This window comes from Podarcis tiliguerta (genome assembly GCF_965153285.1).
Source record: "Podarcis tiliguerta genome assembly, chromosome: 8".
In the NCBI taxonomy this organism is placed as follows: domain Eukaryota; kingdom Metazoa; phylum Chordata; class Lepidosauria; order Squamata; family Lacertidae; genus Podarcis; species Podarcis tiliguerta.
The window spans coordinates 30,875,461-30,891,706 of record NC_139541.1 but is presented as its reverse complement, the minus strand read 5'-3'; the positions used below and the strand labels follow the sequence as shown (position 1 = coordinate 30,891,706).

The 16,246-nt window shown below is 40.7% G+C and overlaps 1 protein-coding gene across 9 annotated transcripts in view; it reads right to left on the bottom strand.

Annotated features, from left to right (window-relative positions):
* PHKB (phosphorylase kinase regulatory subunit beta) overlaps positions 1 to 16,246 on the bottom strand; it is a gene marked incomplete at its 5' end in the record, with an annotated part of 136,716 nt that overhangs the window by 108,412 nt on the left and 12,058 nt on the right. For 5 of the 9 annotated variants that reach the window (XM_083451837.1, XM_083451841.1, XM_083451840.1 and 2 more), the window contains 2 exons: positions 1,097 to 1,235; positions 4,719 to 4,808. In XM_083451837.1, the coding sequence (XP_083307963.1) occupies positions 1,097 to 1,235; positions 4,719 to 4,808 (229 nt within the window). Of the gene's footprint in view, positions 1 to 1,096; positions 1,236 to 4,718; positions 4,809 to 15,124; positions 15,140 to 16,246 lie in introns of all 9 variants that reach the window. The other 4 variants (XM_083451836.1, XM_083451835.1, XM_083451834.1 and 1 more) reach the window with 1 other exon arrangement.

Genomic DNA, 16,246 nt, shown 5'->3' with positions numbered 1-16,246 from the left:
GACAGCGCTGGCCCCCGGCCTCTTAAGTGAGATGGGCGCACAACCCTAGAGTCCATCAAGACTGGCCCGTACGGACAGGGGTACCTTTACCTTTACCTTTTTAAGACCAGGTCACACATATATGTACCACTAGTTCACACAAGCTATTTGCACTAGTTCTCCCCTACCCAGATGCTTAAGTTTTCCTATAGGAAAGTATCCCCACACACAAGACACACAGAAAGGATTGAAATTGAAGCAATTCTGTAGCGCTGCAAGACTATGATTAGAAAATCAAGTGCTAGCTATTAGGGTTTTCAAAAGCTTTATTTTCCTTTTAAGAAAATGAACTATTGGAGTCTTTTTAAAATTAATATTATTGTTACATAGAGAGTGCCAATATTTGACAGACAAGGCAGCTCTATTTGCTGAAACAGCCTCTATAATTAAGGATGGGGGAGAAATTGGGGTCAGTTTTTGATGACTGGCATGGAACTCTGCTGATCAAATAATTTCAATGTATAATAATGATGTACATTAATTACATAAATTAACTGTTTTATTCAGTTGTAAAAGAGTTTAATGGGTGTTTTGAGTTATTTGGGTATTTTCAAATATTACTTTTGAATGTTTTATTACTGGATGTATACTGCTGTGAGTCTGCATAGTTTAGCTACTTGGTGCTTACTGAAATGGTCTCAAGAATGACTCAAGAAACTGAAAATGAGGAAAGGCAACATGAATTTTTAGATGCAAGAAGCAGATTGCCAAGCCAACAATCAGCTATGTAAGAATGACTGCTACTGCTTACAGAAGCCAAGGTAGTTGACCTTAATGATTTTCCATGGATAAAAGTGATGCTAAAATCTAGTGAGGAGATTCTGGGTTGCTAAGATTTGCCGGGCAAAAGACAATGATTATAATACAACAACCTGAGACATAGTGCATATAAATTTTACAAAACTTTGTGGTGGCTGCCCACCCCCCCACACCTCCACTCCATTGCCACAAATGCCTTTTTAGCATAAGAAGGAAGGAAGGTTGGTCACTAAACATTTTAGTGGACTAGTAACTTAAGTGCATTGGACCACACAAACAAGAACTCATCCATTTTTACCTGTATGCAAGTGCCAGGGCCCAGGCGCAGGCAGCGCAGTAAAGACTGTCATGTACTTTTGCCCTTTGGTTGTCGCCCAGTGTTTTTGTAGGAAAGAGGCCAGTGGTTGGACTTTGGAAAAGTAACACTGTTGACTTGACTGCCAAGATAAACAACAATTATTACTATTACTTCAAATTTATTCCAGTTTCAGAAATTACAGTATTTTTAAACAAAGGAATACGACCTGCAAAAACCAGATAATATGGAAAAGGAAAAGTGAGAAAAAATAAATAAGTTAATGATGTTGCAAGGAAAAAGATGCACATACAAAACTGAATGTCAGTTTTCACCATTTCCCCATGTTTCTCTATTGTTTTTTCTTTGTGCCTTTTGCTCTGGATCTGTTCTTGGCAACATCTGTTGACTGCTGTTTCTAGGCTTTGTCTACACTACAAAAAGCAGTTTAACTGTGATAGCATCCCCTCAAGGAACCCTGAGGACACTAGTTCTATGAGATGCCTAGAGAATGCTATCACAGAATTTTCAGTCCCTGAACAAAGCTACAACTCCCAGTTCCTTTGGAACTCTGCATGGAAACAAACTGCCATTATACCACATATTTTAGCATACCCCAACACTTAATAAGAGGCAAAATCCTCCTTAACACTTGCTCATCCTGCCCAGTAGCAAAAAAAAAAAAAATTTCTTTTACAATGCGTCAGGTGCAGAGTTGGCCATGTCTATGTCTGTTTTATCCAGTTTGTGTTTCTACTTTAGTGTAATCTTACTATCCTCTTTATAACACCTTTAGTTTAGATTCTTCCACTTTTTATGCTTTATAGAGAGTTTAGTTATTGAACAATCACATTCAGAGCATTATACTGGTACCTCAGAACAGAATACTGAAAAAATGCCCTTCCATGTGAAAGCTATTTATGGTTCAATTATGGCTTCTGGGGGGAAATTAAAAGAAAAATCTTTTTTACTCTGTGGATAGTCTTCAGTCCCTTCTCTCTTTACAAGTAAACTTTTATTCAGTATTTATATAAAATGCCTACAAGCAATGAAAACCATAAATTTTAATTATTCTCAAGGAAGTTCTACCAATAGTATTTTAAAGTTTATTTTAACTAGGTTAGAGGTTCCAAGAACAGCCCATTACTACTTTAGAAGGTCATTTTATAACTTCTATATTGGGAGACAGTTGAAAAACAATGATGGATTTATTTAATGTAATATAGAATGTAAAATGAACTGGATTCTTGCTCAGAGAAGGAAAAACATGTTTGTCTGAATATGCTGTTCTCAAATAATAACAACTTCATCATTACAACTGGGCTCCAAAGAGCTTCTTGTGCTATCTGAATTGGAGAAACAGATGCCCAATTTCTTCTGATTTCCTCCTCTGCTTGTAGCCCCTCCTGCCACAACACCATGTCCCATATCACCATTGGGAGTAACTTGGGGTGGGATGCAATCCATTGCGCTGAGAAGAAAGAGGCAAAAAAGCCCTGCAGTCCTTGGTGTTATTTCCCTAGGAGCACTCGTGTTTCATTGCTTTATCACAACAACATCCAAGTGGGTATTGTCACAATTTCACAACACCACATGTCAAAGGAGCCAAAAAAAAGGTGGCAGGCACACCACAGTCATCCTGGCTTGCCAAAGGAGGGAGAAATTGTTGCAACCAATTGAAGCTGTCCATCACTGTAGTGGACACCGTAATCTGGCCACAAGAGCTACCAAGCACAATAAGTCAGCAGACCTGTCTGCTCAGAATTCCCCCCACCGTCTCTCTTTATCTGACCTGCCATAATAAAAAATAAAATATTTTGAACTTTAAGATACAAATTCTTTATATTTGAACTTTGCCAGCTGGGTCACTCAAGTGAAGGCACTTCATCCTAGAGTAGGCTGCCAATTTTGAATAATTATGAAATGACGGCATTTATAATTATGAATAATTTTGAATAATTATGAATACTTTTGAATAATTATAAAAAGGATAGCAAAGAGCAGCAAAGTTAGCCATTGCCAAGTTTTAGAATTTAAACTGGATGGTCTGTGTGAGAAGCTCTATTTGAAGGTAGTGTTGTACGCACTGTACAAGTGCATCTGCTTGACTGTTTGATGTTGCACTGTTATTGCTTATTTTTTGCCACTGAATCATTAAGCTCGCTGCTCTAGTGGAATCCTACTCTGGCAGGATTCAAACAAATGGGTAGGCATTCACTGCTTGAAAATACAGCACATTTGAGCAGGCCATATGGCTCACTGTTGGTTGCTTATTTGCCTTAATAGATTTAACGTGACAGAACAACTGAATGTCCCTGAATATAAGCAATGTTCAGTCCTGAACAAATATAATCTTACTCTACATCAGGGGTCGGCAGACTAAAGTTTGCAGGCTGGATCAGGCCCAACTGCCTTCAGGATCCGGCCTGCACACTGTCCGTAGATCGGCATGGGAATTCTGTTCGTCCGGCCTGCACCATTTCCCCCCCTGCGCCATTCCATTTCCCTACCTCTCCCTCACACACAATGCAGTGGCGCCTCCTCCCTCCCTCCTCCTGGCTTCTCCCCACTCTGCCTAGAGGAGGAAGGGAGCTGGGCTGGGCTGGCTGAGCACCATTTTAAGCAGCCCCTCTCTAGAGCCAGTCCTTTTGCGCCACTCATCTTCCCTCCACCGGCGCCCCCCTGGTGCTCCTGTGGGCCAGAGAGTAGAGTGGACAAGTTCTCTCTGCCTACCCACGAGAAGCAACGGTGGTGGTAGCAGCAGCAGCAGCCCCAGTGAAGGAAAGCGCAGCGGCTGGGGTTGGGGAGGAGGACTACTTGCCCCCCTCACCTTTTCTTCCAGCTCTGCCCCCACAAGGTGCCGCTTCTCCAGCCCACCACAAGGTCTGAGGGACAGTGGACCGGCACGTGGCTAAAAAAATTTGCCGACCCCTGGTCTACATGGTACTTTTGATTGAATATGTGAAAACAGGTGAGCATTGCTACAATGTAAACACCTGTACTTTTCATGATCCCCGTGATATTACAAGAACGTAGAACTATTTATTCAAATTACTTCTTTTACTTTTCAAAAAATAAAGGCAAAGCGGCTGACAGTAAAAGAGGGGGAAAATAAAGCAAAATAATAAAACAATCAATAAGAAATACATAAAGCACAGCATATATATCAGCAGAAAGAAATCAGCAAGAAACCAGGGTATTTTGCCCAGCAATATAGCAGAGAGAAGAAAGCACAGGTCCATTTGCCCCCAAAGGAAGTTCCTTAAACAGCTAACTGTGACAGAAGATTAGCAACAACAACAACAAAATAGGGACCAGGCAGACTTCCCTGGGGGAGGACATTTCACAGTGTTGACATCATAAAGGTCCTGTTCTTGTCCTCAGCTGGTGGAACCCAGAGCAAGACCTTTAACATGGATCAGAATGGAGATAAATGGGAGGAGGTAGTCCTTCCCTAAGGTATTCAAGTTTCCAAACCATTTAAAGAACATTTGAATTTTCACCAATACTGATGGTTCCACAGGATGAGACACAAAAATTGTGATTTCCTAATTGTTTAAATAAGTTACGTTCACAAAAAGTAAACATATTACTTCCAAAACAAATTGCCTCTCCTTTGACTTACCTATCCGATAGTAACTATCCAGCTTATCCCACAGACTTTCTCCATCTGGCCTGGGAAGGTTAATGCTTTTAAGGGGTTCATATACAGAACCTAAAGGAAGAGATTACAACACCTTGATTAGAATTACAGCAGTAACATGAAATTAAACCATAAAGATATTGTCAAGAATGCCCTTTTATTCATTTTCATGTATGCATTTTCAGTTTTTATACTTCACCTTTCTAACAGCCAAGGTGGCTTACAAAGGATTAAAAAAATAAAAATAAAACCAGCAACAATATTTTGAAAAGATTTTTTAAAAGCCCATAGTAACATAAAATAATGTGGATAAGCTACTGAAAAGCTTGCTGAAGAAGCAGTCTATCTATAAGCAAATAGTGTAGGGGCCAGGCAAACCTTCTAGATCTTGGGTACCACAGCTGAAAAGGCCCCCACCCCAAGAGTGTGTTGGAATAGAGCCTCATATTCATATCCAATTCTTTGTATCTAATCACTGGACTACTACAATGCAGAAAATTGACAAACAAAAGGAACTCCAGATCTACAAATGTAACACAAGTTAACATAAATAAAATTTGTGCAAACCTGAATAAATGAAATTAAAAGTATAGACCAATTTAAAATTCTGAATTTTCCTCACAAAATACCACATTATTCTCCTTTTAAAAAACAATCCTAGGTCTTCAACTTTTTAAAACCGAACGGATAAGGACAGTCAAAACGGGGCCTATCCCTGTGTATTCCTTCTAAAACAGCTAAAGGAGTCAGGATTAACTAAGCTTTAGTACAGGAAATCCCATCTGGGAATTTCTTTTTTTAAGTGGGGGTACTTCCACAACCGACAGAATGCTGAAATTTGGTACACTAGGAGCAGGATTCACCAAATGAATCCATCGAATGAAGCCTTGCGCAAGAGCTTTCGCTTGCGTAACCAGCCTGCCCCCAGCCTGCCCCCACAATTGACTCAGGTGGAGGGGGAAAACCCCTACAAGAACACACAGGGGAGAAGGGAGAGTGGCTCGTTCTATCTGGCAAGTGGATATGCCTGAACAGACAGAACACATGTGACAGCTTGACAATGAATGCAACCCAAGGCGTCCAAGATACCGTGATTACTAAAACCACCTGAAAACAGCATATTTACCTACAAAGTACAAATGTTTCAGTTCCTCATAATAGCAGTCAGTGCTCCATCCAAAAAATAGCTGAGCCACATGGTAATGAATAGAAGGGTGAGTGAGAGTTCCCCCTTCTCCAGGTGAACCAGTTGAAGAGAGCGGGAGAATACAGGCTGTGAGATGTACCATTGGGAGTGGATTACAACAGACAAGTCCTCAGAACCCCACTTCTTATCTCTAGTCCAGGGAAAGCTTGCTATTGCTATAGCCCTTATTCTACAAAGGGTTTTATTCAGTTGGCTAATACACTAACCTTCCTCGGCACTCTACCCCAAGCCTGCAATGCAGCACCAGTTTCTTCTCTTGGGCCTTGGCTCGCCATTGGGCTCTCAGCATGCAGCTTACCTGCAGTCCGTTCCCCTCTTGGAGGTTGGTTGCCCCAAGGAGGGTGCTCAGTCAGCTTCTAGGACACCCAGCAGTGCTCCCTCTGCCTCATTTTTCTGCCCTTACTCTGCTGCTCTGCTTGGAAGAGCCACCCACCAGCTACCTCTGCTCTTTGAACAGTCAGGGAAAGGATAGAGAAGGATCAGATGGGTCTGTCTGCCATTGCATGCTGCCTCTAGGCTAGTCTTGTTTACATCCAGTCGGGCTGGCTAAGGAGGCAGGCGACAACCAAGACCAAAACCGCAACAGCAAGTTGTAACTATGTTTACTACCTTGCAGTATTTTTCTTCAGCAATCAGTTTTCACCAGAAAGAATAATTATTTGGATAATTATTTGCAGAGCCTTATAATGTAACACAACTGCACAGAAAAGACAAACATCCATTCTACACCTTTACAATAACGATAGCTATATTATTTCCTTCAACATCTGAAAACTTATTAGTTCTAAATAAAAGTGTATGCAATAATTTCATTTTTTTCTTTATAGGAGATAAAGAACTTCAGGTACTGGATGAAGTGTCAAGGTTGATTTTATTATTGTTTCTATAATTGTGAAGAATAGAACTGTTTGTGCTTCCATCCACTTCACTTTGCCTTTGTATTGCCAACCTTGCTCGTTAAAATCAAGAGGCTAATTACAAATCGGTAACTAGCTAAATATATTTTTTAAAGTCTGTTCCTTGAATAATATATTCATAGTTTGTGTATATGGGCTATAAAGATGGACGCCTCTCTAATTAAGCTTGATGCTTCGTGCTCATTTTTTCAATGGAGGTAGAGTAAAAGATTAACTATGTGAAGCACTAACAATGGATTGATTTAGAACAAGTAAACATGTGGTTTAGATGCAATGCCAAACTATGGTATAACGTTACACGCACAATCAGACTTAAGTGCTTCTACATTCCCCTCCCCTTGCATACAACAACAGATTAACTTAATTCTGGGTCCTTGACAAATCAGTTTGCCAAACCATCCACACTTGGCAAGCTATAGGTTGTGCATGCTAGTTGCCCTACAAATCAGGACTAAAATATGGTTTGTGATAGCATCTTATGAGCAAAATAGGGTGCTGTTCTTCCAGGTAAAGATGGCAATGAGTAAGGCTGTTTGTCCTTGAATTCTGCAGTCTGTTCTACTTTTAATTTGTTTTATTTTTAATAATGTTAAAGTTTTAAAGTCAGTTGGCCCAGCAGTTAATGTTAAATGCAACATACAGGCTAGGAGCATATCTGTTTTACTTTTATATGGGCTTAAAAGTCATATGTTTTAATTGAAGGACAGATGCTGGGAGAGCAACTGTTTTAACATGGTTTTAACATGGTGACTACATGAGCACAGAACCTCAGTGCTTCAGATAAATCGTCCAGAACTCCATTGCCAATTTAGTCCAGAAATCTATGCTGGACTATTGTGACTCAGCAACTGGATCAAGGGAGGCAGAGTTAACTACAAACCAATTGCAGCAAGGTGTAATTAATATGTCTTATAAGGACAGCCCTGGTCCTTTATATAGCACGTATGCAAGTAACGGGGAAGGAGATGTCTTATCCCAAATAAGAGATTTTGCTACATATTCCTCTAATGAAAGCTTAGCTAACTGGTCAATTGATCTGGACTTGTTAAGAACTAATATATATGGCTCCCAGAAAACCTCAGCTCCTCCATATAACGAAACTTCAATTATGTTTAATAACAATCTTGGCATAATAGACTCTGCCACAACAGAGACTGAAACTCCCATACTGTGGAAAATTTGGCTAGAGCAATTAAGAATATACCGTATATGGTGCTTAAACCACTGGTGTATAAACCATATTCTGCTGGTTATGGAATCTGAACCTTGGGACTGGGGAAGCACGGAAATGTTGGGCATACATGGTTTGTTCACACTGGCACAATCACCTCTGCATTCTTGGAGATGGAAACAGAGTCAAGAGAGCCAGCTTGATGTCAAACGTATCCTCAGTTGCCTCCCCCAAATAGGAAGATGTTGTGCTGACAGAGGAAGGCACCAGGATTGGCTCAATGGCTTGTGACTTTGCACCTGGGACCTCCAATGTCACAGGAATCAGGATGGCCTGCTCTCCAGATAGCCCACCAGGATCTCCCCTGGATCCGGATCTCCACCTCCCAATCCACTGATGCCCTCCTCCAGGTCAGACTCCATGCACTCATGACAATAGGTATCTCTACCAACCAGCGATAACACTACGTTTATGATGAAATGGAGCTTGCCCACAAAAAGTTTATACCACAGTAAATCAATATTCTTTGCTGGTTTTGCTGAAGCAGACCAACACAACTACCTCTCTAAAATTTGACATGTTAAATTATATAGTATGCATCTTACATTTATTTGTCAGTCAATAAGTAATTCCTTAATGTTATACTCTCAGCATAAAAACAGTTTTAAGTCACAAGTTTTTCTATCAATGCTTTACCCAAAAAAATCAGCTATACAAAATGTAACCAAATGTCTTTAAAAATAAAAATCTATTTCCACTCTAACTTGCTGACACATTTTTGTAAAAACTTCAATACTTGAGATCAAGAGAACAAGTGGCATAGCTCTAATATTGCATTTACTTAGCATGTTGATGCGGGAGGGAGGGAGAGAGGAGCCACAAAACATGTTTTTGCTGTCATTATCATGGTTAGGAAAACTGGTCAGTACTTTGTATACTGAGAAATCCTGTAGACTATTTAATATGAACACAACTGATTAGTTCTAATTAAAATGAACCCTGATGTCAGTTTACGCAGTCAGCATGTATAAAGAATAGTCCTAAATACAAACATGAAAAGGTTTGCTACATAGTAAAGTCACCAAATTAAACAACAGCCCTTGTAAAGATTCAGCAGAAAATGAGTCTGTATTACTGACTAAACGAATTCAGCAAAATAAAGGTAGGACAACTGCTATTAACACTATCACCTCTACAGAAAGTATTGTTCACTATTCTATGCAGCCTAGTTCCATAAATACACATGCAAAAGAACTGGAAAACAAAGTCAAGGCACACTTCAGTATTCAAGGTTGCACTTGAGTCAGTTCAAAATTAGACAAAACTAATTCCATATCAATGAGACATAATGGAAATCAGCCATGTACTCTCAAGTCTTTGATGTATCTAATTTGATTACTCCGTGCTGCTTCTTCCACTTACAAAGAAAATTGCATCCTTTTAACTTGAAACATCACCTTCCATTTTCATGGTGTCTTATAAGAGAACTTATGAAAGAAAAGAGGTATTGACAGAAGCCTCTGATTTGTATTAATTTATTAAAATATGTTTGCTTGCTTGACCACACAAGCTCTTGAGTGTTCACTGATTGGAGGTTCCACTGCATTCCTCCACTGGAGGTTTCATAATAAAGAGCAATTCTACCTAAGAAACCATATGAAACCTGCAGTTAATCATGTTGCAAATCCTTTTACACACACTGAGAAGCCATGATTTGCTACAACAAATATACGTGTGCATTCACCATACATTTGTTTATTTGAAGGCATTTGTATTTTGATTTCAGGTAAAGCTGAGATATTGAGTGTAATCTACAAAGAAAATAATAGCATGCCAGCTGGTGATTTTGCAAATTTCCTCTTACTTGAATGCACTATTGCTTAACAGTTTTGAGATTTCATACTTGAAGACCATAGGGGAGCTCATACTTGGGCATTTTTCTCCTGTTGAGGGTTTACATTTTAGACCTCCATGCCTGCCTTGCTCCACTATTGTCCTAATTCATCTGAAGCTAGTTGAAACTCACAGATTTGCATTACAGACCAAAATACATCAGGCAATGTTCAGCAATAAATGTGTATAAATTAATGTTTCCCACGTGGGAGGGGGGCTGCATCGGTAAAAATATAAATATAAGACGCACTCTGGTCTTGAGGCTTACAAAGCACTTAAAGAAATTCAAATGTTTCTTTCCTAAACAATGAGATGAGCTAAGACCAAGGTCAGTGAAGCAGGACAGTTGCCTTTTACTCTAAACCAGCAGAGGATTTCAAAGACTTCACATCCATATATACCATAGGTTCTTGTAGGGAGAGAGTTTCCATTTGGACAGTAAGTTCTCTGTTGCCCATGGGAGTGTTGTTGTTGTTGTTTAGTCGTTCAGTCGTGTCCGACTCTTCGTGACCCCATGGACCAGAGCACGCCAGGCACTCCTGTCTTCCACTGCCACCCGCAGTTTGGTCAGATTCATGTTTGTAGCTTTGAGAACACTGTCTAACCATCTTGTCCTCTGTCGTCCCCTTCTCCTTGTGCCCTCCATCTTTCCCAACATCAGGGTCTTTTCCAGTGAGGCTTCTCTTCTCATGAGGTGGCCAAAGTATTGGAGCCTCAGCTTCACGATCTGTCCTTCCAGTGAGCACTCAGGGCTGATTTCCTTAAGAATGGATGCATTTGATCTTCTTGCAGTCCATGGGACTCTCAAGAGTTTCCTCCAGCACCATAATTCAAAAGCGTCAATTCTTCGGCGATCAGCCTTCTTTATGGTCCAGCTCTCACTTCCATACATCACTACTGGGAAAACCATAGCTTTTACTATACGGACCTTTGTTGGCAAGGTGATGTCTCTACTTTTTAAAATGCTGTCTAGGTTTGTCATTGCTTTCCTCCCAAGAAGCAGGCGTCTCTTAATTTCGTGGCTGCTGTCACCATCAGCAGTGATCATGGAGCCCAAGAAAGTAAAATCCCTCACTGCCTCCATTTCCTCCCCTTCTATTTGCCAGGAGGTGATGGGACCAGCGGCCATGATCTTCGTTTTTTTGATGTTGAGCTTCAGACCATATTTTGCGCTCTCTTCTTTCACCGTCAATAAAAGGTTTTTTAATTCCTCCTCACTTTCTGCCATCAAGGTTGTGTCATCTGCATATCTGAGGTTGTTGATATTTCTTCCAGCAATCTTAATTCCGGCTAGGGATTCATCCAGCCCAGCCTTTCGCATGATGAATTCTGCATATAAGTTAAACAAGCAGGGAGACAAAATACAGCCTTGTCGTACTCCTTTCCCAATTTTGAACCAATCAGTTGTTCCATATCCAGTTCTAACTGTAGCTTCTTGTCCCACATAGAGATTTCTCAGGAGACAGATGAGGTGATCAGGCACTCCCATTTCTTTAAGAACTTGCCATAGTTTGCTGTGGTCGACACAGTCAAAGGCTTTTGCATAGTCAATGAAGCAGAAGTAGATGTCTTTCTGGAACTCTCTAGCTTTCTCCATAATCCAGCGCATGTTTGCAATTTGGTCTCTGGTTCCTCTGCCTCTTCTAAATCCAGCTTGCACTTCTGGGAGTTCTCGGTCCACATACTGCTTGAGCCTTCCTTGAAGAATTTTAAGCATAACCTTGCTAGCGTGTGAAATGAGTGCAATTGTGCGGTAGTTGGAGCATTCTTTAGCACTGCCCTTCTTTGGGATTGGGATGTAGACTGACCTCCAATCCTCTGGCCACTGCTGAGTTTTCCAAACTTGCTGGCATATTGAGTGTAGCACCTTAACAGCATCATTTTTTAAAATTTTAAATAGTTCAGCTGGAATACCATCACTTCCACTGGCCTTGTTATTTGTAATGCTTTCTAAGGCCCATTTGACTTCACTCTCCAGGATGTCTGGCTCAAGGTCAGCAACCACACTACCTTGGGTGTACGAGGCATCCATATCTTTCTGGTATAATTCCTCTGTGTATTCTTGCCACCTCTTCTTGATGTCTTCTGCTTCTGTTAGGTCCTTACCACTTTTGTCCTTTATTATGGTAATCTTTGAACGAAATGTTCCTTTCATATCTCCAATTTTCTTGAACAGATCTCTGGTTCTTCCCATTCTGTTGTTTCCCTCTAATTCTTTGCATTGCTCATTTAAGAAGGCCTTCTTGTCTCTCCTTGCTATTTTTTGGAATTCTGCATTCAATTTCCTGTATCTTTCTCTATCTCCCTCGCATTTTGCTTGCCCTCTCTCCCCCCGCTATTTGTAAGGCCTCATTGGACAGCCACTTTGCTTTCTTGCATTTCCTTTTCATTGGAATGGTTTTCATTGCTGCCTCCTGTATAATGTTGCGAGCCTCCATCCATAGTTCTTCAGGCACTCTGTCCAGCAAATCTAAATCCTTAAACCTGTTCCTCACTTCCACTGTGTATTCATAAGGGATTTCGTTTAGATTGTATCTTACCGGCCCAGTGGTTTTTCCTACTTTCTTCAGTTTAAGCTTGAATTTTGCTATAAGAAGATGATCTGAGCCACAGTCAGCTCCAGGTCTTGTTTTTGCTGACTGTATAGAGCTTCTCCATCTTTGGCTGCAGAGAATATAATCAATCTGATTTCGATGCTGCCCATCTGGTGATGTCCATGTGTAGAGTCGTCTCTTGTGTTGTTGGAAAAGAGTGTTTGTGATGACCAGCTTGTTCTCTTGACAGAACACTATTAGCCTTTGCCCTGCTTCGTTTTGAATTCCAAGACCAAATTTGCCAGTTGTTCCTTTTATCTCTTAATTCCCTACTTTAGCATTCCAATCCCCTATAATGAGAAGAACATCCTTCTTTGGTGTCACTTCTATAAGGTGTTGTAAGTCTTCATAGAATTGGTCAATTTCAGTTTCTTCAGCACCAGTAGTTGGTGCATAAACTTGGATTATTGTTATGTTAAAAGGTCTGCCTTGGATTCGTATCGAGATCATTCTATCATTTTTGAGATTGCATCCCAGTACAGCTTTCACCACTCTTTTGTTGACTATGAGGGCCACTCCATTTCTTCTGCGGGTTTCTTGCCCACAGTGGTAGATATGATGGTCATCCGAACTGAATGCGCCCATTCCCGTCCATTTTAGTTCACTGATGCCCAGGATGTCAATATTTATTCTTGCCATCTGATTTTTGACCACATCCAACTTACCCAGGTTCATGGTTCTTACATTCCAGGTTCCTATGCAATATTTTTCTTTACAGCATTGGACTTTCCTTTCGCTTCCAGGCATATCCGCAACTGAGCGTCCTTTCGGCTTTGGCCCAGCCGCTTCATCAGCTCTGTATCTACTTGTACTTGTCCTCCGCTCTTCCCCAGTAGCATGTTGGACACCTTCCAACCTGAGGGGCTCATCTTCCAGCGTCATAACTTTTATATGCCTGTTGACTTTGTCCATGGAGTTTTCTTGGCAGGGATACTGGAGTGGCTTGCCGATTCCTGCTCCAGGTGGATCACGTTTGGTCAAAACTCTCCACTATGACCTGTTCATCTTGGGTGCCCTGCTCGGCATAGTTCATAGCTTCTCTGAGTTCTTCAAGCCCCTTCGCCACGACAAGGCAGTGATCCATGAAGGGGCCCATGGGAGTAGCCAGGATTTTTATTGGAGGGGAGGAGGACTTTGTTAGGGAGGACAGGCCTTCTGGGGGGGGGGAGGGAGAACCAATGTGATTGGTCAGTTAGTTAAGTATTTCTATTGTTTTACTTAAGCTAGTGGCAGCTCCCTCCTTTCCCCTCTTGGCTACACCCTTGCTGCTGCCCCATTCTGCCCCGGGATTCCCTAGGAGGAGCTGCATTGCTCCATGGAGGAAGATTCCTTCTACAGTGGTACCTCGGGTTAAGTACTTAATTCGTTCCGAAGGTCCGTACTTAACCTGAAACTGTTCTTAACCTGAAGCACCACTTTAGCTAATGGGGCCTCCTGCTGCTGCTGCGCCGCCAGAGAACGATTTCTGTTCTCATCCTGAAGCAAAGTTCTTAACCTGAAGCACTATTTCTGGGTTAGCGGAGTCTGTAACCTGAAGCGTATGTAACCTGAAGTGTATGTAACCCGAGGTACCACTGTATTTCTATCTGCTTTCTCTTCCTACAGCTGCAGCTTACTTTGCTACCCACCAGGCCTGCATGCAACACCCCAACAAAACAGAGAATAATGTCAGGGTACGTCTTCCGCAGAAATATACAATCTAGATCCATAGTAATGCAAGACAAGAAAAGAGACATTCTTCTGAAAGCCCTGCATTGCATTGCAACCCTGATGGTTTAAAATGCAAGAGGGCTTTGGGAAAATGGCATTAATTAGTTCCTTTCTAGGTTTAAGGAGTGCATTAAATACCCATAATGAATCTCAAATTAACTTACTTTCAGCTTGCCTCTTGCCATTTTGTTGTACATAATCAATTATTACTGTATAAGCCCTAATAGTGCATCAATGGAAACATAAATTAAATCAACCCTTCATGCTCTTCGAACAATCCAAAAGCAGATTTAGGCCATCCAAGTTACAAGATTGGAAAAACACACAGACAAGACATTCTACATTAAAGAAGAAAAAACATCAAAATCAACTTGATCTTAAATTTTCAACTGTAAGCTGATTTGTCCCAAGTTTATTTCACAAGTAGCTTGTCCTATACAAACATTTCATGTTGTTGTTCTTCAAAATATTATGAGAAGTGTGGTCATGAAACTGCCTGACAAGGCAGCGACTTATAATGCAGTGTCACATTTATGAGTCTGCAAACATAGTTGTGGAAGTTCAGTGCAAAACTTCAGTTCAGAATCCAACAAGGTGAGACCACAAAGTAAATTAGGATCGTGCATATCATAAAATGGCTGTTACAGAGAATAAAAACTGTTCTTGGCATCATCTGAAATAAGTACTATAATTGTATTTAAGAAATATGATCACCAAAGATACTAATGCAAGTTGTAATGCAACATTAACAGTACTTTTCCACCTCGCCACCAGATAGTCTTATTCTAATACCAAACAATGGCACCCTAAAAAACAGTCCTAAAGAAAGCCCATTAATAATGTAGCAGAGTAGATTACAAAAAGAAATGTTGTCATTTCAAAATATATACACTTACCAGGAAATCTGCCATCTGCAGCCAACAAAGAAATAAAATAACTGTTGTTACAATCACAGCATTCTCTCTCTCTCTCTCTCTCTCTCTATATATATATATTGACAATGGGAAAATTTCAAGCAGAGAAACCAGTCTTCAGTGTGTCCATTCAATACATCAATTTCCTTTAATCATGTAGCACTAGTGCACAGTCTACACTGGTCTCCTCTTGATTTTCAAAGCAGATGCTGAGAATAGTCAAAGTATCATATATCGCCATTTATTCCCAGTTATAATTTCTGACTAAATGTAAACTTGCTCTAAAATATAAACTTTCCCTCATTCACTCTGTTCAAAGACATTACTCATATTGATGAGAGGAAAGATGCAAACAGCCTCAGTAGTGAAGCCACTACTGGGAAATGTTTGAGCACCGTGACCATTTATTCTTATTCCAACACAAACAAGAGGTAAGATCACCGCTTATTAATTCATGCAATTCCTTTGAAATGTGGGGTGCAAAATGAAACACAATGATACTTTCTTTGGGAAGATGATAAAATCTTTTGTCATGTGACTACACCAAATCCTTGCCCTGTGATGGCTTCCTATTTATTAGCACATAGCTACCACATCAGTTATTTTAAATTACCCAGGGACACTGAAGATGTTAACCAGCTGGAACTAGAACCAGTAACTCTCATCTTCCTGGGAAGTAATGTTCTCTCTGGATTGGCTCAACCCACAGAGACTGGCCAATGGATCCTCCTAGACAGAAAGGACTATAAAATGGCTTCCTGTTTTGGTTGGGACTTTGCTTAAGTAGCAACCATCTACCAGGCTCTGCTATATTCTGGTTTTCTCCATTGGCTCTGACTTTTGGCTTAATAACTCTGGTCTGGCCCTTGGAATGGCTCTTTTTTGCCCATAGCAGATAGCTCAGTCATGACTACCAGGTGCTTTTAGCCCAACCAAAAATCTTCCAGAGGTGTGGTTACACATGTAGTGCACTCCGGGATCCTGTAATCACACACCCCTTAGTAGTTTGGTTTCTTAAATGCATGAACATCCTTTCAGCTTGATTGAATCCTGTGTTTATGGCATGCAATTTGAATTATAGGTGCCTTGAAGATACCATCCCAA